This window comes from Rhipicephalus sanguineus, chromosome 11 (assembly GCF_013339695.2).
Source record: "Rhipicephalus sanguineus isolate Rsan-2018 chromosome 11, BIME_Rsan_1.4, whole genome shotgun sequence".
In the NCBI taxonomy this organism is placed as follows: Eukaryota; Metazoa; Arthropoda; class Arachnida; order Ixodida; family Ixodidae; genus Rhipicephalus; species Rhipicephalus sanguineus.
Window position 1 is genome coordinate 144,530,007 of NC_051186.1, and position 26,806 is coordinate 144,556,812.

A 26,806-nucleotide genomic window follows, 5' to 3' on the forward strand; every position below is an offset into this window, starting at 1 on the left:
ACAGTCTCACTCTTCTACTTATTGAAGAAGTTAGAGCCCAGACTGTCTTACGTTGCGCTCGCCGCTAGCCTCACTGATCTATCAACACATGATTTCAGCCCAGGCTAGCCTTACGTACATAGTACGGAGCCTCACCGATCTATCAGCAACGCTGATTACAGCCCAGACTGTCGTGCCGCACTCGTGCAGCTCAATATCTCCTGCCAAGAACAAAGAAAATGGGCGGTGGCCGCTCTTTGTCCATCCCTTGACCACGGCGGCCAACCACAGCGTAAGTATTTCTTGGCCCCCGCCCACCGGGCCGGGCCTAAACGGAAAGCCCAGATATTCCGCGAAACACTGCTTTCCTCCTTTCTCTTACACGCGTGTTCATTCACGGTGTCAGGAGCCAACACCACGTGCGCGGAGTTTATCGCTTACACATTCCACTCTTCGGCCAGCAAGCAGGCCGTCGCCTGCGACTCGGCGCGAACATGACTCCACAGGGGGTGTTCTGCAGCGTGTCCCCGTGGCCGGCAGATGCCTTCAAACAGCGCGGCCAGCACCCCAGACCCAGTCCCTGTTTTGACCGGAATTCCTGGAGCTCGAAAACCAGACCGCCACGGCTCTGGGCCAGATGTCACATTCAAACGGGAGGCAGCACGCACTTGCCCGCATGGCGCCACCGCAGACGGCTCGACCGTCCTGAACGCTCCCGAACACAGCGGGAGACGGCGCCGACCCCTCTCGGCCTTCCGCGAACTCGCGGTTCGTTCCTTGGCGCCAAACCGCGGCCACCATCGGCGTGCTAAAGAGCCCCTGCCCTCTCTCCTGAACGGCTCGCAGCCATAAGCGGCCTTACACGCCCCTCCTAAAGAGTATACTGGGCTCTAAACGTGCTCAGCTATACTATAAATTAAACAAAGGCCGCTGGATCACTACGTCCGGGCTCTGTGAAAAATTATTTACAGATCAACGAAAAGCAGCCTTTCCATGCAGAATAACGCTGAGAATGATACACTCAATAAAGCATACATGTAAAATTGGGCTATACAGGCAAGGCAACATGACATATTTCATTTCACTATAAAGCACGACACTTGCAAAGAAACAAAAAGAAATATTGTATGCATGTGGCACAAGTGCTCTAGATACAGCTATATATATCTACAAAGAGTCCAATGCACCGCGAAGAGTTCCGTGCAGTTCTATAGTTCAGCATACACCACACTTGAGGTGAACGGGAACATTCACGCCCGTCCAAGCTAGCATGGCTGGTTATTGAGCTGGCTCCCATAAGCCATTCTGAAGCCTTGACAGTGCATCCGCATTGGCATTATGCGCGCCTTTCCGATGGCGCACCGTGACATTGTATCGCTGCAATGAAAGTGCCCACCTAGCTAGCTTTGCTGCCTGCGGAGTGCTGGTGGTCAGGTAGGACAGAGGGTTATGATCAGAGACCACATTCACCACTGCTCCAAAGAGCCAATAGTCAAATTTCTTGAGCGCCCATATTATTGCAAATGCCTCCCTTTCTATCGTTGACCAGCGCCCCTGTGTCGGGTTAAATCGATGGCTAGCGAACGCTATCGGCTTTTCTTTCCCGTCTGCCGACATTTGAGCCAAACAGGCTCCGGCTGCCGTGGCTGACGCATCCGTGAAGAGCCAATATGGCTGATGAGGGTCAGGAGTGTTCATGGCGACAGCCTGGCACAAGGACGTCTTTAAGCTATCGAACGCCTCCTGAGCATCTTCTCCCCATGGGATTTCATTTGGCACCCCCCGCCTAGGTAAAGCTGTGAGCGGGCCCGCGACGTCCGCGTAGTTCGACACATACTCGCGGTAATACCCACAAAGCCCCAAGAGGCTTCTCACTTCCTTCTTTGTGCGCGGCGGTACAAGACCTTTGATAGCAGCTATCTTTTCTGGGTCTGGGCCGTGAGTTCCCGAGCCAACCACATGTCCGAGATAACGGATATGTGTTTGCGCTACCTGGCATTTTTCAGAGCTTGCCTTCAGACCGGCATCACCAAGAATCCTAAACACAGTGTGCACATGGCGAAGGTGTTCCTCCCATGTGTCTGAAAAAATTGCTATATCATCAAGGTACGCTGATGCATAAGCCTGGTGTGCTGACAGCAATGCATTAACCATCCGCTGAAAGGTAGCTGCTGAGTTCTTCAAACCGAACGGCATTACCCTCCACGCGTACTGCCCATCGTGTGTCACGAACGCCGTGAGATATTCACTTTGGGGATCCATTGGCATCTGCCAGTACCCTCTCCTGAGGTCAACTACAGTTATGAAATTTGCGCGACCCACTCTGAAAATTAGCTCTCGCGGATTAGTCATTGGAAAGGCATCCACGCGCGTGACAGCATTCAACGTCCTATAATCAATGCACATGCGCATTGTCCCGTCTTTCTTACCCACACACACAACCGGGTGTGCGAATTCACTTTCCACTGGGTATATAAGCCCCAGATCAAGAAGTTCTCCAACCTGACGACTAACCTCTTTCTTTAACAGCTCTGGAACTCGGTAAGGGAATGTCCTTTTGGGCTTACAACTCTCCTCCAACTCAATACGATGCCGGCCTACCTGAGCCATCCCAGGCTTTCCATCAAAAACACAGCGATGTTTCTGAAATACCCTCTCAATCTCCTTCCGCGCGTCAGGACGCAAGTGATCCAGCTTTTCGGGGAGTATCACACTCTCTCTATCTGCAGTAGGCACCGCCTGTGGCGCGTACTCCACGTCACCAAACTCTTCGTCCTCCTCGAAGACTACCCCAACGTGGCTTACTCTAGCATAGTAGGGCGTGAGCCGATTTGCATGCACCACCGAGGACTTTCCGTCATTCATTTGTAGGCGATAAGAGTGTTCCCGCTCTTTACCTGTTATCGCGAACGGCCCCAACCACCTGGCCGCCATCTTTGTTGCCCTAGCTGTATCAAACAGCAGCACTTGGTCTCCAACATTAAATTCTTTACTTCGCGCCCTCCTATTGTACACTTCAGCGTATCTGCCCTGGTGTGCAGTGCTTGTCAATTCCGCTACGCTCGCGGCAAGATCTAGTTGCTCACGCAGTTGTTGCAAATACTTCGATGGTTTCTCTCTGAGAGTTGCCGGCACAATTACTTCACCCGTCCAAGTCTGTTGCAAAATTGATAGAGGCCCGGTCGGGTTTCTGCCATACAACAGCCTGAATGGCGACACCCCTGTGGTGTCATGTGGCACTTCGCGGTACGCCCACAGCACAAATGGGACAAGCTTGTCCCAATTCTTTTGGTCACGTTCTATTACATGATACAGCATATTTTTGAGAACCCTGTTCCATCTTTCCACCACGCCATTGCTCTCGCGGTGTTCAGGGGTGGAAAACCTGGGTGAACAGCCCAATTTTTCCAACATCAACTGTGTCATTTGTGACTTAAAGTTTGTGCCCTGATCAGAACAGACCATTTCCGGAACACCGGTGCGACTAAAAATTTCCAGTAATGCCTCGCATGTGGCCCTTGCAGTCAACGATCGGAGTGGCACCACCTCAGGCCATCTAGTGCAAAGATCAACGAGGCACAGGGCATATCTGTGGCCTCTCGCCGACGGCACATCGATAGGGCCGATGACATCTACATTAACCACCTGGAATGGGTGTTCCGGCCGCGTGAGTGGCGTAATGGGTATCTTGTCACTTTGCCTTCTATCAGACCGCGCCTAGCACTGATGGCATGTCTTACAATGCTCAACAATATCCCTTTCCATTCCTGGCCAAAAGAAACTATACTTTATGCGTTGCCTGGTCTTTTTCGACCCCAAGTGTCCACCCCATAAGGACTCATGCGCCAGCTCCAACACCTCGCTGCGCCTTTCAATCAACCGGCAGGACTAACTGTCTGACCTTGACTCCCGCTAAAGAGTCCTGATGGTATAAGAGCCCTTCTGCCACAAACATGCCAGCTTTCTTTTTTCTTGCATCCTCCCATGACCTTCGAAGACTATCATCTGAAAGCTGCTCAGCTCTAAATTGCTCTCGCTGATTAGTGACCTGATCGGCAAAAGCTTCTCCCGATTCTTGAACCTCATCAACCGTTTCACCGTAGCCACAGTTTAAAACTGCTGTATCACTCTCTTTCATTTCACCTGATCGAAGTCCCACTGCACTGACGACATGCGTAACACTTTCCCGTTCACTCCCATTGTCTTCCTGTGCATGCAGTAACTCCCAATCCTCTTTTGACAGCAGACAGTTAACTCCATCCGCGAGCTGGTCAGTAATAGCACACACCAGATCAACCTTCTGTGGTTGTCCCACCCCTCCCGGGTAGTTTAAAGCTATTGGCAATGTAGCCAAAGTTGCTTGGATGGTTTTTCCAAACGCCGACTGGAGCCTCACTGCGCCCGATGAATCCTTTACCCTTTGCGGAAGTATCCCTTCACGTATCACCGTTATTTCACTGTCTGTGTCCAGCACAGCTTCAGTAGTTATGCCACCGCACGTGATCGGGATAAGTTCCAGTTTCGACCGGCCCGAGCCAGCACTTCGCTCGAATACTTCCATCCTCGCACTCAGCACCCTTTCCTGCTCGGGTGGCGGTAACTTACCAACAATGGCGACATTGTGGACTCTGTTTAGGCACAGTGGTCAACTTCGCCTGCTGCTCCTTACTTGAGGCCTGAGGACAATCCCTAGCCACGTGACCCTGACCGCGACAAATGTAGCACCTTACATTGGCCTTTTCTATGCCGGTCTGCCTGGCTAACGGCGGAGCAGTTGGCACTCCAACCGTCTTAGTTGCTCGACCCTTTCCTTTCGCCTCTTCAAAAGTCTCGAGAACTTTAGCAACCTCTACAGGTTTGAACCACTTTTCGCCCTCCCGCAAAAGAACATACTCTAGACCTTCCGGGCCCAAACTCGCCTTCATTCGGTCAGCGACCATTAGCTCAGCAACCGCTTCCTTAGTATCGGCATTACGAGATTGCAGGTAATACGCGAAGTACGTTCTGGCCCGAGAAGCGAACTGAGCCCATGTTTCCTCTCTTTTCTTCGTCACCTTTTGAAACCTGTCTAAGTACTCAGCTGGGGTGAGCTTAAGTTCATTTAGTACCGCACGTTTCACGATCTCATATTCCACACACTCCTCTTCACTCAAGCTACACAGCATATAGCGGACTCGCTCAGACAGCGCAGGCATTATCAAGTGTACTCCGTTCTCTTCCGGTACCTGGAAGGATGAAAACAGTTTTTCCACCTCATCGAACCACATCGGGACATCCGCGTCGCACGGCAACCTGTATGCCTTCAGCATCTTAGCGCATTGTGCTACTCCGTCAATGCCGGTATGGCGGCGGTCGTTCGTTCCCGACATCGAAGGCGACCTACTCGATTGCTCAATCTCTGCTCTGCGTAGGGCTACGCGTTCACATTCAAGCTGTAGGCGTACTTTTTCGAGCTCGAGCTGCAGGCATCGTACTGCCATTCCCTCTGGATCTGACCTATCCGGATCTTGTAGAGCGCCTAGCGCCCCACTACCACCTCCGGTGACCGACTGCTCAGACTCAGTCTCTCTGAAGCTCGGAAGCTCCTGCTGTCTCTGATCTTCCCTCTGCTCAGATGCACCATCCTCGCCCACACTAGACCCCACAGCGCTTGCCATTCTGCGCGTGATCATCTCTAGCCTCACAGAGCAACAGCCATGCCAACTTAGACAAAGCGTAAGGAATCCCGCTCACCCGTTTCTGCTGGGAGCCTCCGCTGTGGTTCGGCTCCCGACGACTTTCGATGGCGATGGGACTCGCTGGCACCTCCTTGCAGTGGTGCGTCTCTGGCTCGATGGACACCTTGCAGTTGCTCTTCGTGTGGCTTGCCGATCCTGTCGGGCTGCGCCAGTAAAGTTTCGATGGTCCTTCGTCGTCGTCGATCACGGAGATCTTCGTTGATGATCGGCAGCGATGATGCATTCACACGTAGGCAGCAGTGGTGGTTAGATGAATTTAGTAGTTTATGTGAACGTAAAATAATGGATACAACTGAGCTAGAAATATACGAGATTAAACAGGAATAACACACAGTCTCACTCTTCTACTTATTGAAGAAGTTAGAGCCCAGACTGTCTTACGTTGCGCTCGCCGCTAGCCTCACTGATCTATCAACACATGATTTCAGCCCAGGCTAGCCTTACGTAATAGTACGGAGCCTCACCGATCTGTCAGCAACGCTGATTACAGCCCAGACTGTCGTGCCGCACTCGTGCAGCTCAATATCTCCTGCCAAGAAAAAAGAAAATGGGCGGTGGCCGCTCTTTGTCCATCCCTTGACCACGGCGGCCAACCAGAGCGTATTTCTTGGCCCCCGCCCACCGGGCCGGGCCTAAACGGAAAGCCCAGATATTCCGAGAAACACTGCTTTCCTCCTTTCTCTTACACGCGTGTTCATTCACGGTGTCAGGAGCCAACACCACGTGCGCGGAATTTATCGCTTACACATTCCACTCTTCTGCCAGCATGCAGGCCGTCGCCTGCGACTCGGCGCGAACATGACTCCACAGGGGGTGTTCTGCAGCGTGTCCCCGTGGCCGGCAGATGCCTTCAAACAGCGCGGCCAGCACCCCAGACCCAGTCCCTGTTTTGACCGGAATTCCTGGAGCTCGAAAACCAGACCGCCACGGCTCTGGGCCAGATGTCACATTCAAACGGGAGGCAGCACGCACTTGCCCGCATGGCGCCACCGCAGACGGCTCGACCGTCCTGAACGTTCCCGAACACAGCGGGAGACGGCGCCGACCCCTCTCGGCCTTCCGCGAACTCGCGGTTCGTTCCTTGGCGCCAAACCGCGGCCACCATCGGCGTGCTAAAGAGCCCCTGCCCTCTCTCCTGAACGGCTCGCAGCCATAAGCGGCCTTACAGGTAGTATGCGAGGGATTATTGGTCAGCTACCACCTCGTAAAAGCACGTGCTACGTGACGCCAACAGGCGAAAAAAGAGTATTCCACACTCGCCGCCATGGCTGCGATTGGCGCTGACTAACACTCCAAGGTTCAAATGCACATATATACCCTATAAAGTGGACGGGAGGATGACCGCTGCCGTAGCTCAGTGGTAGAGCATCGGACGCGTTATTCGAAGGTCGCAGGTGCGGTCCCTGCCGGCGGCAAGTTATCTTTTCGTCCACTTTACTTTGTTCACATTTATGTTCTAAATACTACAGATAACACCCCCTATACTTTCCTTGGCGTTATTGTCTGTTAGTTCTCATTAAGGTTCGGTCCCTGCCGGCGGCAAGTTATCTTTTCGTCCACTTTACTTTCTTCACATTTATATTCTAAATAATACAGATAACACCCCCTATACTTTCCTTGGCGTTAGTGTCTGTTAGTTCTCATTAATATTGTGTCTAACAAAGAAAACGAGCTCTTAAGAGTAATCTCCTTTCCTTCATTCATAGCGAGGGCCTCGCTCTGGCAGACTTGATGCCTTCAGGTAGTATGCGAGGGATTATTGGTCAGCTACCAGCTCGTAAAGATCACGTGCTACGTGACGCCAACAGGCGAAAAAAGAGTGTTCCACACTCGCCGCCACGGCTGCGATTGGCGCTGACTAACACTCCAAGGTTCAAATGCACATATATACCTCATAAAGTGGACGGGAGGATGTCCGCCGCCGTAGCTCAGTGGTAGAGCATCGGACGCGTTATTCGAAGGTCGCAGGTTCGGTCCCTGCCGGCGGCAAGTTATCTTTTCGTCCACTTTACTTTCTTCACATTTATGTTCTAAATACTACAGATAACACCCCCTATACTTTCCTTGGCGTTATTGTCTGTTAGTTCTCATTAAAACTGTATGATCATGTGCGACATGTTTTGATGCCATAGTCGAAACTCATGCAATAAAAAAACTAGAACATGCCTATCTGCATGGTTGCATATTTCTCAAAAGTAAAGCTAGCCTTATTGTACTAATTAGTTGCCTTCATGTGTAGGCTGACACCAAGTTCTTCGTGCATCCCATTTCTTTGGATTGTGCTTAGATACTGGCACTGTGAAGTGCACATGTCAGTAGGCATTATGAGGAGGTTTTACACCCTACTTTTATGTTGCTTTACTGCTGTGAATTATATATAGTGCTTGAGATGTACTGTATATGTTGTTCCATGTGTTCAGTATTGGGTGCAGGTTGTGTGCACAAAGATGGAAATATACATATGCTTGCACTGACATGAGAACTGCTAATGTTTTGATTCGAATAAAATAGTGCAAACACTTTCTTGTATCAATTCAGGTATCACTATCTGTCGTGCATGCAAATGTAAGAAACGAACTTATGCATGCAATATAAATCGGTGAAACACTGCTCGCTCAATGTAACAGCCAGTGTTTTATTACCAAACGTGTAGAACAGATGACCTACACATTAGAACACATTGTGAAAGAGAAATACGTGACAGGCAGTTAGGCAACAAGTCATCACTGTGTTCTAACGTAGGTTGGGTGATATTTCATCAGTCGTAGCATAATTGAAAGTGCCTGTTGTATAAGTGAACTTCACCATAATGCGCAGGTGGACGAGGGAGTACACATATGGCCGAGTTCTTTCAGTTTTGTTCCTATTTGCTATAGTCCCCGTGTTTCTGTGTTATGTATGTAAAAATCTCAATTGCGAACAAGCCAACCTGTCTACTACTGTGAATATAGTATACTAGCAATTCAAACGAACCATTATTTTGTGCAGAACAACTGTTTCATATTTTTGTAAGTTCATGCTGCGTCATCTGTGCAAGGGGAGTGCCAAGTACACATGGACGTTAACAAGGGAGAAGTACAAGTGCATTAACAATTTTATTTTGCGGGAGACATCTGCTGGTAAATTTGTGGATGTCGTACTTGACCAACGTTACTAGATTAGCTTGACATCGTGGCAGGCTTTTGGCATTCGCTTTAACGCGGTGGTGTGATGCTTAACAATAACGCTTGCTGAACGCAGTCGCAAGATTAAAGTTTTTTTACCTTCTCACTAAAAACAAATTTAAATTCAATAGCAGTCAGTACTTGATATCACGATAAGGTAGATCATTACGAAGAAACAAAGATGGTACTTTCGCAATACCTCAGATGCACATTAACAGTTATGGGTTTTCTTTCTTCCCAAGAACCATTAAACAATGGAATCAACTGCCACTACTAACGCGAGAAAGTATCAGTGCAGATCAATTGGAAAATTTGAACTTAGCTGGTAGTCTCCGAGTATAAAAGCAACTAAATACAAAATATCAGCTATAGAGAACCACTGTATGCAACGCTAAAACGCGAATTGCAAATAAGTGCTAATTGCGGAAATAGATTATCGTTCAGCTGCTCAGAAGGCCATGTTGCCCCTGCACGCAGCTCACGACAGTAGGCGCGCTTAAATGCACCTAATGTAGGCGCGTTACAGCAACTGTGGCGTCTGCGTGTGCAACTTTTATATGCAATGGGACCGGGAGTCGCGAGCGCGCCGACGGTAGAAGAGAACGATGGACAGGGGCACGCTCGAGGCTCGCGCTCAGTGGCCGTTGACAGTGAGCTGCGGCCGAGTCTTTGTATGATAAAGACGTGTTTCTCACTGTCTCGTCCTCGTCTCTGAGGGGTACTGCGCGGCGGCTGGCCCAGACCCCTCCAATGGAAACACATGCGGTCTCAGAACTGCTCAGAAGACGCTGCTGCCACTGGACGCGTGCAGCTCGCGGCAGAAATTACTAAAATTGCCCCACAGCATACGCCCATGGAATGCACATACATTCGGCCAACTGAAGATACCTTTGTCACGCTGGTATTTCGGGCGAGCGAAGCATTGTCAATATATGCGGAAAAGAAGCTCTGGTTCTTGCGACGGAAACTGCATTTAGCCTCACAGTCAGTAAAACTAACAGCTTATTTGACCTACGTTCGAACCACGCTAGAGTATGCCAGTATAATCTGGGACCCTCATCAGTCAGGGTTAATTCAGAGACTGGAAAGAGTTCAACGTCGAGCAGCAAGGTCTAGCGCGATACTCTCGTACAGATTCCGTCACCGAAATGCTCAGTTTGCTAAACTTGCCCACGCTTGCTGAACGCAGTGGCAAGCAAGATTAAAGTTTTTTTTACCTTCTCACTAAAAACAAATTTAAATTCAATAGCAGTCAGTACTTGATATCACGACAAGGTAGATCATTACGAAGAAACAAAGATGGTTCTTTCGAAATACCTCAGATGCACATTAACAGTTATGGGTTTTCTTTCTTCCCAAGAACCATTAAACAATGGAATCAACTGCCACTACTAACGCGAGAAAGTATCAGTGCAGATCAATTTGAAAATAACCTAGCAGGCCATTAAATATGCACACATTCACGCACGCTTTCTATTTTGTGGTTGTCTTTCATTTTTTAGCTTTGTGTTGTTCGCTTTGTATTGTTTGATCGGTGTATGGTGCAATGGGCGTTGTCAATCGGCTATCACCGATTGACAACGCCCCTTCATCGCCGACTATGTTCTCGGTCACCGATCAAGAAAAGCCGATGCCCGTGGTCTTTCATCGGCTAAACATCGTTCCCGGAGGAGCAAAGATGACGTCATCGGATCCACCAGGGGCGCTAACGGATGCATCTGTCAACGGGACTATAAAACGGCTCTTCAGCGCGGCACTCGACAGTGGGCATGGCGGCGATGCCATGATGCGGTCCTCAAACCCGATCATGTTTTTCGTACAGGTGAGCAAACGATACAGAAAGTGTTACCGTAGCAATAACGTTTGCTTATTCGTGCTGCCATGCCCATGGTCAATGTGCGAAGTGCTTACTAACGTGACTAGTTCTCTTCGCTTCCTATTGTTACTTAGTGGCGACGTCGAAAGTAACCCAGGGCCTACAGATGGCGATTGGTCAAAGCAACTAAAGGCAATCGCGGACGACATAAAGGAAATCAAGAAAGAAAAATCCGTCACAAATCAGAAACTAACTGCAATCGATAAGAAACTTGAAAAAATTAGTGGACTGGAAAAGCAGGTTTCTGACTGCGTAAAACGAATAGCGGAACTAGAAAACAACATCAAAGGCATGAACAGGAAAATCGAAGAACTAGAGAACAGAAGTCGGAGGTCAAACCTGATTGTGTACGGAGTTGAGGAACAACAAAACGAGTCCTTTCAAAAGCTTCATGACTTCGTATCAAAGGAAATATTTGAAGATACACTAGACATAAAGACTGCAGGTATTGAACGTATCCACCGACTTGGTAGAACTAGAGAAGGCGAACCAAAAAACAGGCCAATAATTCTTAAGTTGCTTGATTATCGCGACAAAGTTAAAATACTCCAGTCTTGTTCCAAACTGAAAGGGAGTGGTTTTTCAATAAGCGAGGATTACTCGTTTGGCGTGCGTGAAACTAGAAGAAAACTGTGGAATGTCACGAAAGAAAACCGCGATAGAGGGGAGAGGGTAAGGCTTATTTTTGACAAAGTTCAGATAAACGGTCGTCTTTTTACTTGGGATGAAGGCAGTAAAAATATCGAAGTAAAAAAAAAACGAAGAGCAACTATCAACGGCGCAGTCTACTCGACGACAACGCCCATAACCCTTCTAAATGTTAACGCGCGAAGTCTTGCGAATAAGGTAGAACAATTTGAAGCTGTTTTATTGGCTCTAAAACCTGATATTGTAACTGTGAGTGAAACGTGGCTACATTCAAATATATGTGACCATGAAATCGTGCCACCGAGTTAGACAATTGTCCGAAAAGATAGGGACACTAGAGGCGGAGGAGTAGCAATTGCTTTGCGGCAGGGAATCGCTTACACGGTCATGCCGGAGGTGCATGGTGTCGAAGCAGTTTGGTGTAAACTTCTCCTGAACGACGGCTCCGTGTACGTTGGAGCCGTTTACAGGCCCCCGAATGCCGATGCGAAGTACCTAAATCCCCTCCTGGATTACATGAATTTGCATACGCTCGGTGGCAGGATTATCATGGCGGGTGACTTCAACCTACCTGATGTAAATTGGTCATCATTAAGTCCAGGTCCTCTGTCGAACAATATAGTCATCGACTTCTTATTTGCTTTCAATCTAACTCAGCTTGTTGTTGAAAATACACGAATGCAAGGAAAGTCGCACTCAGTGCTAGACCTTGTATTTGTAAGCGATCACTTTTCCACCGACAGCGCAACTGTTGAAGCAATTGACGGCATATCGGATCATAAAATAGTTCTGTGTACTTTGTCTTTTGCGACTCCAATACGGCAAACTGGCTCAGTAAAATATGTGCTCTCCTTTAATAAAGCTAATGATGCGGCAATAATGACCTACCTGTCCCACGAGTATCCCGAGTTTTCTGAGCTATGTGCAGATAATAACGCGAGCATAGATGATGTGTGGGCACAGTTTAAGCATCATATCATGCATTGTATATCTAACTTTATTCCCAAACGAAAACAGGTTACAAGAAAGCACAACCCATGGGTTACCCGCGACATAATTCACCTTAAGCGCAAAATCAAGCGTGTAAGGAAGACTAAAAAAGGCTAGGAAGCGCTAGCTCTCAAATAGCAACGCTAACGTCGACCTTAAAAGGAAAGTTACGAGATGCAAAACGGCAATTTTATGGACACACCCTGCAAAAGTTTATCAAAAGCGCACCCGATAAATTCTGGCGCTACATAAGCGTAAAGCGAACGACATTATCAGTGTTCCCACCTGAAGAGGGCAAGATAAAGGCGAATAATTTCAATTCGTATTTTCACTCAGTTTTTAGCACTGATAACCTCCGAAATATTACACCGGGTTCCCGTCACGTTGGCCAAGGCAGGTCACTTCCATCGTTGAATATGACAGCACCCGGCATTTTCTCACTGCTCTTAGAACTTGATGAAAAGAAATGTAGTGGCCCAGACGAAATACCAAACACCTTCCTTAAACGCTATGCTGAACCCATTAGCAGGTACCTTCATCTCATATTTACAAAGTCAATTAGCGATCGCCGTCTTCCGGCCGACTGGAAAATCGCGAAAGTCGTGCCAGTGCACAAATCTGGTGATACTTCTGTCCCATCCAACTACCGGCCAATTTCTTTAACTTGCACTAGTTGCAAAATTCTCGAGCACATTATCTTAAAATTAATAACTAAGTACGTAGAAGAAAACAACCTCATCTCTCTTTCTCAGCATGGGTTCAGAAGTGGGCTATCTACTGTCACTCAACTCGTAGAGGCTATACATGACTTTGGGCTGGCAATAAACGAACAATCGCAAATCGATGTAATTTTTTTAGACTTCTCTAAGGCCTTCGACCGCGTGTCCCACTCTAAACTCATCACTAAACTCATAGAAAAACTAGGCAATGGTCCAATAGTTGAATGGATTAGTGATTACCTTTCAGATCGCTACCAGTTTGTGCACTATAATGGACAGAATTCTGACACGGTTAAAGTCCTCTCGGGCGTTCCGCAGGGATCTGTTCTTGCTCCGCTCTTGTTCCTGTTATTCATAGATGACATTGTTGACACAGTAAACGTTAAAATTAGACTTTTTGCAGATGACTGCATGATTTACAGTGAAATCAAAGACGTTGGCGATCAGGTTACCCTTAACAATTCCCTAAACAACGTAGCCCAGTGGTGCCAAGACTGGCAGATGGTTATTAATTCTGAAAAAGCGGTCGTGATGAACATAAGCAGAAAGAAAAGCAAACTATTATTTCCGTACTCGCTTAATGGTGTCACCCTTCGCACAGCAACTCAGTATAAATATTTAGGGCTTTTAATATCATCTGACCTCAAGTGGACTGCGCATGTACAACAGGTGACGAAAAAGGCAATGAACAAGTTATTTTTCCTAAAAAGGACACTACGTTACGCTACCACAGATACGAAGCGCTTATCTTACATTACTTTTATAAGACCGATGCTGGAATATGCGAATATAGTGTGGTTTCCTTCAACAAATACTGACACAGCTATGCTCGAGAGCGTACAGCGCAAGGCCGTAAGATTCATTTTTAACCGCTATAAGCGAACGGATTCCCCTTCCGAGCTTCTGCACCGAGCAGAGCTACCTACGCTCCGCGATAGAGCAAAAATACACCGGTTGAAGTTTTTTTACCAATTGTTGAACGGCCACTTTAAAACTAATGCCTCAGCTTTCACTGTTATAAAAGAAAAAGGGAAAGTGCGCCAGAAACACGACCTGATCTTCAAAGAATATTTCTGCCATAACAATACCTTCCGTTTTTCATTTTTTCCTCGCGTAATAAGAGAATGGAATGCGCTTGATTCCGCTACTGTAGCACAGCCAACAATTAATAAATTTCTAGAAAGTGTTGAAAACCTCATGTCGGTGCTCCCGAGTTCTATGTGCTAACCTACTCGCTTACGGGTGAAGGCATTTACACTTGAACGTTTTATTTTTATCTTCATCTTTTGGTTGCAGGCAATGTATTGCTATGCTTGTATGTTGATGACCGCGACACTTGTACGTGATGATGTCATTGCTCTTGTATGCGTTTTTTATTCTATTGTACTCTTGTATTGGCCATTGCATTACTTTGCTTGCATAATGTTTGTATGTTTGTACAATGTTTGTATCTTTTCCACTCCTGTAATAACCCTCAAGGAGGGTTGACAGTATTCTGTAAATAAATAAATAAATAAATAAAAATATAATAAAAACGCCGACCAAGGTAAAATACACAAAAATTAAAAGGACGACGTTTCGGGATTCCGTCGGACTCTTGACTACATTGATCGGTGTATGTACAGATTATTTCGCTTATGTACGGCTGTGTGTTTTTGTACGGTAGTGGTCGGTTATATTTTCTAACATCGCTCGTTAACTGTGCATTTATGGCGTTGTATAATTTGATCAAGGTATATACGAACTATGTCGCATACGTACGCTTATGTTTTCTTGTGTAGTCTTTTATGTACGGTTTCTTCTGTATTTTAACACGAAAGTGTTTTATGCCGGGGTCCACCACGGCTCCACTGACGTATTTCCGTCACGGATATGACGTTGTAAAATATAAAGACCACCAGTGGACAAAGAAAAAAACCAGATGAAACAGTTGCGCCACCGGGAATCGAACTTACGACCCCTCGCTCTGCAGCGCGAAACGATTCGGCCTTGGACGGCACGTTCTTCGCCATGCTAACGGCGAGCTATTTATATACACCATTTGCCGGTGGCGGTACACAGATATCTGTGTTACATAGCGTATTTTCGTTATCACTAGCGAGATGGCGCGAAGGGCTCGAAGAGCGTAGAGTCACTGGAAGATCAGAGTACCGCAAAGGTAGGCTGCACGCGGGCAACGTTGGGCGGCGGCGGCCATTTCCCTTCCAGACCGTCTGGCGCGTTGCTAGCGTGTGTTGAGAAGTGACCGGTGCCGTGTTACGCTCGGCGTAACGGCATTATGTGTGTGTGTTTCCTCAAGAGGATATTAGAAGTGATTTAGAGTCATCGACAGGTATGGATCGACTGCGTGGTTAGCGGTGTAGCTAATGAAACGCACGGCGAATGTTTCCATGTGCTCGCGAACTCTCTTGATGGCTTCATCGGTCTCTGTTCGTGTCACGCCCGGTTGTGTTCGCTAGGTCAGGAGCTGTAAACATAGCTGCATTAGCGCAGTGACATCGTGCGAAATGCCATTTACTTCGACATTTGGTGAATCTTGACTGTTTGCGCTAGCTTTGCAGTCGGTGTTCAGGTTCACTGCACTCGAGAACGTTATCGAACAACAGCGATAACATTCATCATTGCGTCCTTCGACTGATCGCTGATGCATAGCTTGCTTGCGCACCATGCTTGCTGTTCAACTGGTTGACATGTGTAATACAAGTTGTGCGTGTACGGTAATTGGAAGTTGTGCGCGACGTATTTGTCTTGATTCGGAACGCCAGCAGCCGAACGCACGGGCGAATCGGCGTGCGGTAGGTAAGGTGCATCTTATCTTGCGATACGTAGAAAATAGGCCATCAAAAATGACTGACATCACCACTTAATTGTTTCATTGCCTATTTCTTGTCTCCTTATTATTCCCAACGTTGCAATGAATTTGCAAATATTTTGCTGTGTTCGGACAGTTTTTTTTTGGCGTTGCCAGCGCCTAAACAGCTAGGGTTCGGTTTCTGCACTGCTGCACTTTTCTTTTTCATAATGCACTCTTATTAAAACTTCCTCGGCACGGTGCTTTATGTTCTTTTGATGAGAAATAGCACATCTCGGAAACTTTAAAGCGCATGCTTATGCAACACAGTATGTATATAGACCTAGGGCTCGCAGATCGACTCCCTCAATGCGTGGGATCTGGCTTCTTTTTCTGTGACCATGTCTCACCCACTAAACAGTATTTTAAAGGTACTCTCCGCGCAATGCAGCATTAGCAGCATTTTTTTGCAACAAATTTAAAAATACGCTTGATAAAATTGCCTTATACCAAGTTTATCAAGAGAGTTCCACCCTTCTGTTTTGCGCAATGGCAAATGATCATGCCACAATTGCGTTCAAGGTATACACCAGTTAACAGTTATTATTTTAATAAATCTTTGATTTCGCTCTCATGCGTGACACCCTTATAACTCGGATAGCATGCGTAATCTGTTCAAAAGATCGAGATATAAACAGCCGAACAAATAGAATGGTATGTAGTTTCAATATCGCTGACCATAGCAAACCGAAAATATGAAGTATCCTGTCGCATAAGATATTCTCCAGCAAAGTTAGTGTAGTTCACTGCAGGAAGGAGTGTTATTCGACGGGGGCGAATTAGTTCCGGCCAACTATGTAGCCACGTAGAACGGCACTCTTTGACATTAATTTTTCCACACGGCATGCAAACATAAACGAGATTCCCAGAGTAGCTCACCAGTAACGTTCGACTGCTGGTGAGCTACTCTCTTCTGGCATCTGCATGTAGTGGCGTAGCCAGGGGGTAGTACACCGGGCCCGTGCCCCCACCCCCCCGAAATTTGAGCGCGATATGACACTCGACCACATCTGCCTGCCAGGCCCCCACTTCAGATCAACGAGCTGCCACCCCACCCCCTCTGAAAAAAATGTCTGCTTACGCCCGTCTGCATGACGCATTTAATAAAGCGACGAAGTACTTCTGGGGACCGTGGTACTGCTAAATGTCTGGCCACGCTCTGCATTGAACGCGCCTGCACCCAAAGCGCTTGGAAGGCATATGGCGCGAGTAAGCCAATCGCGTCAGCGGCGGCGCGCGGAAAACAGATGCGATACTCTGAAATTTTTTTAGTGACTCTAGAAGAGCGCGCTTTAAAGGTCGTCGCCGTTACGACGAGCGCCCGCGTCTACAGGGCGTGGTCGCTAGTGCGCGCGATTATGTCGTGATCGGGGTGGTTTGTACGTCTTGCGTTGAGAGCACGAAGGTCACTTGGGTCACTGCAAAGGCCGCTTTTGCGAAAGGAGCGCGGTGCTCACGCAGAAATAAGTTACAAATGTGGCAGTTAGTTCGCGCTCATCCTGTGTATGTTCGTTCCTTGCGTCCTTTCTCCTTGAGCAGCGCGTTGCAAGTTTCGAGCTGCTTGCCGTTCTTCGCGTGACATCACAATTTGTTGCTGTAGCATTCAGTCCTTCTCCCTTGGGGCGAAAGAATGCACAACAAACGCTCAACTACGTCTGTGACGACACGTTTCACTTTCCTGTTATACCGATTCCTATGACAGAGGGATCAGCCATGTTTTTTTTGTATATTGAATTATTTTTTTAACGTAGTGAGCGACATGCAAAAGTGCTGCTTTTGACCACCCTGTAACGGCCGACAGGCCAACAGTATGAATAAATAAAATAATATGGAGAAGCACTCAAGAGGGGACACGTTTATCATTTTTATAACGGCACACCACGAACAGACGAAATCGGAGCCGAAGGTGTTCACTTCGGCCTGCATGACCCCCCGCAAATTATGTAGTGCCCTTACGTAAGCTTAAACACAGGCCGATGGTTGTTCTTTGAAGACGACTGGAAGCAAAAGTACTCTCAGTGAGACCCGTGGCGTTAGAACTCAACGCCACAGACAAGTTTTGTAAGATTTGAGGCCAGTTATGACATTCAAAACTAGTCGAAACAAGCGAGGCACAAGAGGCTGCGATACCGAAAAGGCAGTGTGGCCAAATTTAGGTTACGCTCCCTTATGATGCCTCGCATTCGAAACTTGTCAAGAGGGCCGTTGCTTCCATGTGCCTGGAAGGAGCGCTGGTGAAATCTTGTCCTCATCGAATGCAGGAAAGTTTCAATAATCAGGTCACGAGGCTGTATTCAGCCGGCTACCCTGGTTCTGTCGTTGTTGCAGTCTCGGAAACCCTCCTTCAGAAACTGAAGGGATCGAGAAGAAATAGGCAGCCGATGGAAAAAAGGCCCATGGTTATGCCATATGTGCACAAGGTTGCTCACAACCTTAAGAATGTGGCCAACAGGTACAAGGTACCCTTGGTGTTCTCGGCGCCCCGCAAGTTGGCTAGCCTGTGCCCACGAATTTCTTCTGCACCGAGGCCCTCCCCGTGTGGGAAGAGGCACGCAAGGCCCTTTGTCGCCTGCTCGGTTGGCGTGGTGTACGAGATCCCGCTTAGTTGCGGTAGGGTATATATCGGCCAAACAGGTCGGTGCATGAACGACAGGATGAGGGAGCACGAACTTTCGGTGAAAAATAAACTTTCAGCACATTTGCCTGTGCATTGTGGTTCCTGCAAGTGTGAGCCTGGGTTTGCCAGTGTTTCCGTTCTTGGAAAAAGTAACGATGTCTTAGCGCGTGAAATTATGGAAGCATACTATATTAGAAAGAAAAAAGAATGCTGTGTTAGTGACACATCTGTTGCTCTGCGTGGGGGTGAATTTAGTTTCATCGATTCATTTTTCGATTAGTTAATCTTGTTATCGCGGGTTTTTGACGAGCGTGTGAGGCGATGTGCGCGCGCAGGGTCGCTGTGGTTATATATGACGCTGATGTTCTGGGAATAAAGTTAGTTGCGAGTGACGCCCTTTCTGTCCTGTCCTTACTTTTTCCTTGATGGTACGCGTCTTTTTGGTTTTTCAGTAAGCATGTACCAACTAGCCCAACAAAAAGTTCTATTAAGTTACATTTCTTCTATAGTGGGCCCTGCCTTCTGTTCCCCTCTTTCTAATTCGGAGCCGCTGCTGCTGGTCGCGCATATTGCCTCGTCTACGTGCCGCGCAAGATACTTGGCGTTTTGCATCAACAATGGGTTGGTGCCGCTGGAAGTGCAAGCTCTGTTTGGGTCTGTCAAGCCTTCACTGAGTCATTCGAGGAGGATATGCCGGATTTGGAAATCGGAGCTGTGGAGCCAGATTCGCTTCCTTCAAGACTGTTTGCGTGTCAAGTGCTTTGAGTTGGACACTGGGTGGTTCGCGCACCGTAGGCTTAAGCTTTGTCAGCGAGCCATAGCGCAGACTACTGAGTTTTGGTGGCGATGTACGCTGAATCACCTCCCGAAGGGTGCCATGAAGAAAACTGCTCAGCCGACCCTGCTACACGTCTTAGGAAACGTAGACCTTCCTGAGGGTATTTCCAAGACTCTCAAGAAAGGCCCCAAGTTTTCCGTGCCACCAAGTCTCCGTGTCCACGAGTTGCTGGCCTTGAATCGGCGTGTGGCCAATTGTGCGGATGGTGACGACCGTGATAGATGCCTATTGGAGGGTGTTGATTGCCTGCTGAAGACTGTGCAGCGTACACATCTTCTTCCCAAGGATACCACTGGGCAAGTGGTCACATACTTCAGGACAAATAACCTCCAACTTCTGCAGTCCGACAAAGAGGGCGGCTTTGTCGTCCTGTCGGCCGAGGCGTTTCGTGAAAAAGCTGCACAAGCTATAGCCAAGAACTTTGCCCGAACGAAGACACAGCCAAACAAGGTAAAAGCTAAGGCGATCTTGCTCTGCAAGGATCTGCAGCTTCACGTTCTTTCAAAAGCCATCAGTTCCTCGAAGCGAACCGCGCTGTCTGTGTTTTTCAGTGTAAAAACTCATAAGGTCGACATGCCATTCAGGTGTATTGTCAGCGAACGGGAATCTTGGCAACAAAATGTGAGCAACTATTTACTGAAGCATCTTAATGCACTTATTGTGGATGACCCTTTTCTTGTTAACAAGTCAAATGATGTTACACAGTTCTTGATAGGCCTAAACGAAGGTGGCAATGCTTTTTCTATTGATGTTGAAGATTTGTTTTATTCGGTTCCCCACGCAGAGTTGTTTTTAGTTGTTAGAAGCTGTATTGAGCAGAATGGTGTTCTTGCCTTTGAGCGCGTCACTGGCATTTCCCTTGACAACTTTATGACGTTGCTCGAATTTTATCTATGTTCCACGTTCGTGTGTCACGATAATCAGTTTCATATTCAAAGAAAAGGAATCTGCATAGGTTCATGCGTGGCACCTGTGTTATGCAACATGTTTTTAGCAGATTTTGACAGAGAAGTGGCTCAGGTTATTGACGATGCTGAAGTGAAGATTTTTAGGTATGTTGATGACTTCTTAATCATTTTTAAAGCTAACCCTTCTTTGACAAACACTAACTCAGTGGATGAGGTTTTAGCTGTTTTTAGACAACACGCCAAGGGTCTTTTATTCACGCATGAGCTTCCTGTTGGTGGTGTGCTGCAATATTTAGACCTGAGTCTCACTTTCTCGGAGACGCACATATGTTGGGCATATTGCCCACGTTCACGCAAGGCACTTCTTCCTGATGATGCCTCGCATTCGAAACTTGTCAAGAGGGCCGTTGCTTCCATGTGCCTGGAAGGAGCGCTGGTGAAATCTTGTGCTCATCGAATGCAGGAAAGTTTCAATAATCAGGTCACGAGGCTGTATTCAGCCGGCTACCCTGGTTCTGTCGTTGTTGCAGTCTCGGAAACCCTCCTTCAGAAACTGAAGGGACCGAGAAGAAATAGGCAGCCGATGGAAAAAAGGCCCATGGTTATGCCATATGTGCACAAGGTTGCTCACAACCTTAAGAACGTGGCCAACAGGTACAAGGTACCCTTGGTGTTCTCGGCGCCCCGCAAGTTGGCTAGCCTGTGCCCACGAATTTCTTCTGCACCGAGGCCCTCCCCGTGTGGGAAGAGGCACGCAAGGCCCTTTGTCGCCTGCTCGGTTGGCGTGGTGTACGAGATCCCGCTTAGTTGCGGTAGGGTATATATCGGCCAAACAGGTCGGTGCATAAACGACAGGATGAGGGAGCACGAACTTTCGGTGAAAAATAAACTTTCAGCACATTTGCCTGTGCATTCTGGTTCCTGCAAGTGTGAGCCTGGGTTTGCCAGTGTTTCCATTCTTGGAAAAAGTAACGTTGTCTTAGCGCGTGAAATTATGGAAGCATACTATATTAGAAAGAAAAAAGAATGCTGTGTTAGTGACACATCTGTTGCTCTGCGTGGGGGTGAATTTAGTTTCATCGATTCATTTTTCGATTAGTTAATCTTGTTATCGCGGGTTTTTGACGAGCGTGTGAGGCGATGTGCGCGCGCAGGGTCGCTGTGGTTATATGTGACGCTGATGTTCTGGGAATAACGTTAGTTGCGAGTGACGCCCTTTCTGTCCTGTCCTTACTTTTTCCTTGATGGTACGCGTCTTTTTGGTTGTTCAGTAAGCATGTACCAACTAGCCCAACAAAAATTCTATTAAGAAGAGTACTTGTTGGCCTTTACCGGGAGTGAGTCATCTCTGTGAAAACTCGCAACAAAGTTTTTCCATATTTCAGCCTGTTTATTTAACAACAACTATCATACAGAGTGCCAACAGGAACAAGCGCATCTGATCCAAAGCTCTTGATTTATGTCTGCTATTGGCCAATAAGGATGATATGTCTCTTGCGACGCGGAAAAGCAGATCCGTCACGTCAACCGGCAGACGCCCCGCCCACCGACGAGTGAGAACCGGCCTGTTTGAAAAAAGGGCGCCTCAGAAAACGGCAACTTCGCGCTCCCCTTGTGGCGTTTACGCGGCGCGCACGACTGCAATATTTTGTAGCGTTAGCTACACTTGCCTAGCCGGAGCCGATATCGCGTGGATCCTCATGAGCCGTGCTGCGCATGCGCAAGGTTCAGTGATGTCACACAGCTGGCTCTCCGCGTCCGCGATCTCAGGCGTTCTCCGCCACCGCCCCGCGCGACCAGCTGCTGGTGGTCTGCGCATTCGAGAGGAATGACGTCGTTGCCATGGTAGACACATTGCGCCAGCGCCCGCGCAGCTATTCGCCTTCGCTGTGCAGTCGCCGTCTGTCACAGTGCTGGAGCCGCGTGATAGCGCCCTGACTGGCGTTTGCTGGTGGGTAACGCCATGGAGAAGGAGAGCGCAAATGCTGCTCAACGGCGCAGAAGAGGCGAGAAGCTTATCTCATCGGATCCCGAAGTAGTTGCCTGGCAATCAGCGGTTCAGCGTACGAAGAATGAACAGAAGGCTAACAATACTAGACAATCTGGCAAGCTAACAATAATCAGCTGAACATTTACTAACGCTACGTATATCCTGGCATAGCCTAGCTAAGCCACTGCAAATTTTTTCTGAGCAGTTCATAGCGGTGTCAGCTTTCCGCAGGGTGTGTTTTTTCAGCAAGCCCAAGGGGTGCTTCATGACCCCTTTACGCAAGTGGACCTTCGCGCGCCTGTCACGCAGGCCAGCGTGGAGAGGGCATTGTCGGCACTGAAGTTTGTTCAGCGAAAGCTGTTATGAGATCACAACAACCGATTTTGGAGCGATAGTTGACCGCCGCCGCCGGTGTCCGTAACCGCTATCGCTATCGTGCGAAGCAATCGGCGAGTAGTTGTCTATGCTGCATTTCTTGGCTTTGATCCAAGCGTTACGAGGTGGATCGACGTGTTTTTGTAAGCGTAGTAGTTGTGTGCACATCGTGGCCTTACCAGGAACGTCAACTACACTGGTGTTTAAAGGGTAACTCAAGAAGCACAGACGCGAGTATTATCGAAAGGAAGGGCACTTTACGGTGCGATGGTGTAAATATCATACGTAACTTTTGTTAGCGCATTTTTCCGGGGTCGAGCAACGTTTGAATATAGCTTGCTGAATCACAGGAAAGCAAATGTAATGTTCATTACACTTCTATGAAAGCGGAGCCAACACTGGAACCACAATTGACGTTAACCCGGCATTACGCCCGTATCATAGGAGTACATATGTAATGTTTATTGATTTTGTATAAAATTAGATAGCCAGCACTGCAATGAGCATTGACGCTGCTCCGACATTACCCCTGCATAGGGTCTTTTCCCAAAGCAGTTTCAAGACGTGGCGTGGTTCTGTGGTAAAATGCCTGACTGCCACTCAGAATGATTGGGTTCGATTCCTGCTGGGATCCTGATTTTTCTTCTTTGCATTCGTCAGGTCAACGCTGCCGATGTCGGTTTTTCTTTACCCTCTGGCATTTAAATTACCAATTTCTGTTCTCGCTGTTTTTGGGAAGTGATAAACTGTCAATCACCTGTGGCGCATACCCGCTTACCGTTGCCCATGGTATACGGATATGTTCCACAGGTGTCTGGAGGAAAGGGTTTGACGACGTACGCGACAGGATTTTCATATTATTCATGTCATGACCAGACAGTCATATTCACCAAACCATCTTATCCTCAATTTCGGTCTACACCAAGCTAAAGAGGCGATCGCGATCGAGAGCAGCCAGACGTAGGCAGCTAGATAGATAGATAGAAATGCTCTAACTGCCTTGAGTTCGCTGAGAAATGCTCCGCATCTAAAATTAAATGAGAAACAAATTCCTAGGATCGGATGGGATTTTAACCCAGGCCCTCTGGGTGGCAGTCGAGTATTCCACGACAGTGCAACGCTAGTGCTTGTAACTCCTTCGCAAAAATACTCTATACAGACGTCATGTTGGGCAAGCAATCGTGTTAACATATTGTTACGGTTCGATTGAGATTAACTGTGTTTATTTACAGATGAAGTCAGGCAATGATAGGTGGTGATGGCGTCCATAAGTAGAAGTAGCTGAACCTCTTCTTCCTCTTCTCTCGTGGCTCATACCCTGACCCGGCTCATACCGTAGCACTCCCCGGTTCACAGACGAAGCCCGCTGGGCGAGTCAGAATCACTGGCGAAGTGCGGGATGGAACTTCTTGAGGCGAGAAACATGCGCCAACTGGGTCCGACTAGACCGACGACCAGCTGACGTCATACGTGCCACCACGTAGGTCAAGTCACTCAAGCGATCTACTACGACGAATGGGCCAGCATACTGGGATAGAAACTTCTGGCATAAACCACGTTTGCGTTGGGGGGTCCACAACCACACAAAGTCACCCTTTTCGAATGAAACATCGTCGCGGCGTCGATCATACCGCTGCTTGGATCGGTCTTGCGATGCCAGTGTGCGCAGGCGAGCAATTTGGCGGGCTTCTTCAGCACGGCACAATGTCTGGGCAACTGAGTCGTCCGTATGAAGCTCAAATGGGAGTATTGTGTCGAGGCAACTGCGCGGAGATCGAGCGTAGAGCAGGTAGAAAAGAGTGAAGTCTGTGGTTTCGTGCTTCGCTGTATTATAAGCATAGGTTATAAATGGCAAGACATCATCCCAGTTCTTGTGTTTCGATGATACGTACATAGCCAGCATGTTAGTTAGTGTGCGGTTTGTACGTTCAACAAGTCCGTTCGTCTGGGGATGATATGGCGATGAGTGGCGGAACTGCGAAGTGCAAAGGCGAAGCAATTCTTCCACAGTGTCGGCGACGAATTGGCGACCACGGTCACTAATAATTACACGAGGCGGTCCATGGCGAAGAACAACGGAGCGCAACAAGAAGGAAGCTACGGACGCGGCTGTAGAGGATGGTATCGCAGCGGTTTCCGCATATCGGGTGAGGTGATCGACACACACTATGACCCAGCGGTTGTTGTTCGAAGATTGCGGAAACGGTCCTAGCAGGTCGATACCAACTTGCTCGAAAGGCGTAGTGGGCGGCGCTACAGGATGAAGAAGTCCTCGTGGAGCGCTTGTGGGTCGCTTGTGACGCTGGCACTTGTCGCAGCTCGAGACGTAATTCTTCGTACATGTTCGCATTTTAGGCCAGTAAAACCGCTCCTGCATTCGGTGTAAGGTGCGAATGAATCCAAGATGGCCTGACGTCGGATCACCATGCATGACACGGAGAACGTCGCGTCTCAGACTGTCGGGAACAACCAATAAATACCGCGCACCATGACCCGAGTAATTTGTCTTGTATAAAAGTCCATCTCGAAGGCAAAATCGACCACTGCCCTTAGGACTGCGAGCGTCGGCGAACAACGGGTCCAAACATAAATCATTGGGCTGTTCCCGCTGGAAGATAGTGGCGTCAGGAAACGTGTTAGAGAGAGCAGCAAAGCAGATGTCGGAGGTGTCCGCATTATCTTCCGTTGTTGACAAAGGAAGACGAGAAAGGCAATCCGCATCGGAATGACGCCTGCCACTTTTGTATCAAACATTAAAGTCAAATTCCTGGAGCCGCAAAGCCCAGCGCGCAAGGCGTCCAGAAGGGTCTCGGAGGGTAACGAGCCAACACAGGGAATGATGGTCGGTTACAATCGTGAACGGACGCCCATACAGGTAACAACGAAACTTCTGAACAGAAAAAACAGCTGCCAAGCATTCTTGCTCTGTCACAGTATAATTCCTTTCTGCCTTGCTCAGAGAACGACTCGTATAGGCGACCACATGCTCTTCATCATTATGGCGCTGAACGAGCACGCCTCCGATGCCAATACCGCTTGCGTCACAGTGCACTTCAGTAGGCACAGATGGATCAAAGTGACGAAGGAGAGGTTCTGACGTCAGCATAAATTTTAGTTGAGAGAATGCAGCATCACATTCAGGTGTCCATTCGAATGGGCTGTCTTTTCGCAAGAGGCTGTTCAATGGATACACGATGTCCGAAAATTTCGGCACAAAGCGTCGAAAGTAAGAACATAGCCCTAGAAAGCTGCGGAGTTCCTTTACAGACTTGGGTGGCTTAAAGGTGCTGACTGCTTCAATTTTTCGAGGGTCGGGCCTGACACCATCTTTGTCGACCAGATGACCGAGGACCAATGCCTGTCGTTCACCAAAGCGGCACTCCTTCGAGTTCAAAACCAAGCCAGCCTTTTCGACACAGTCCAGAGCGAGGCTTAAGCGGGCGTTATGCTCGTCGAATGTGCGTCCAAAAATAACCACGTCGTCCAAACAGCACAAACACACTTCCCATTTAAGACCGCGAAGAATCGAATCCATAAATCTTTCAAAAGTTGCGGGAGCATTGCAAAGCCCAAACGGCATAACATTAAATTGATACAGTCCATCAGGCGTCACAAATGCGGTCTTTTCCTTGTCAGCAGGGTGCATAGGGATCTGCCAATACCCTGATCTTAGGTCAAGTGACGAAAAGTAAGAAGCTGAGTGCAGGCAGTCAATGACGTCGTCGATCCGAGGCAGCGGATACACATCCTTTTTAGTCAGGGCGTTCAATCGTCTATAATCGACGCAGAACCTCCAAGAGCCGTCCTTCTTCTTAACCAAAATAACAGGCGCTGCCCACGGGCTGCACGACTCTTCAATAACGCCTTTGTGCAGCATATCCTGAACTTGGTCAGCAATCACTTTCCGTTCCGATGACGACACCCGGTAAGGTTTTTGCCGAACCGGATGAGCAGAGCCTGTATCAATCCTGTGTTGGGCTCGCGAACACGGTAAGGACAGTCGCTCCTCCTTTTCGCCAAAGTCAAACACGGACGCATGTCGTTCTATTAGCTGAACCAGCGTTTGTTGCTCATATGACCGTAGCGTCTTGCTGACCATGCTCAAAATGTGCG

The 26,806-nt window shown here is 48.1% G+C and overlaps 3 protein-coding genes across 3 annotated transcripts in view; 1 reads left to right on the forward strand and 2 right to left on the reverse strand.

Annotated features, from left to right (window-relative positions):
* Positions 1–26,806, reverse strand: part of LOC119375614 (histone H2A) — a 372,224-nt gene that overhangs the window by 53,590 nt on the left and 291,828 nt on the right. The window lies entirely within an intron of this gene.
* LOC125756462 (uncharacterized) lies at positions 417–6,822 on the reverse strand. Its single transcript, XM_049411271.1, has 6 exons — positions 6,690–6,822; positions 6,463–6,601; positions 5,713–5,860; positions 4,620–5,585; positions 4,123–4,579; positions 417–607 (listed from the first exon to the last, which is right to left on the reverse strand). Exons 1-6 carry the CDS (start codon positions 6,820–6,822, stop codon positions 417–419), a joined length of 2,034 nt encoding a protein of 677 aa, XP_049267228.1.
* On the forward strand, positions 10,428–11,714 carry LOC119375606 (uncharacterized). Its single transcript, XM_037645820.2, has one exon. It carries the CDS (start codon positions 10,428–10,430, stop codon positions 11,712–11,714), a length of 1,287 nt encoding a protein of 428 aa, XP_037501748.2.

What these genes read in the sequence shown, in the direction of transcription:
- LOC125756462 (XM_049411271.1), bottom strand. Translation starts at nt 6,822, where the DNA reads ATGGTGGCCGCGGTTTGGCGCCAAGGAACGAACCGCGAGTTCGCGGAA. An exon ending in CTGGCAGAAGAGTGGAATGT is followed by an intron (nt 5,861 to 6,462) that starts GTAAGCGATAAA and finishes TTACTGGCGCAG; the next exon opens with CCCGACAGGATCGGCAAGCC. An exon ending in TGCAGTGGGACTTCGATCAG is followed by an intron (nt 608 to 4,122) that starts GTGAAATGAAAG and finishes CATCTGGCCCAG; the next exon opens with AGCCGTGGCGGTCTGGTTTT.
- LOC119375606 (XM_037645820.2), top strand. Translation starts at nt 10,428, where the DNA reads ATGGGCGTTGTCAATCGGCTATCACCGATTGACAACGCCCCTTCATCG.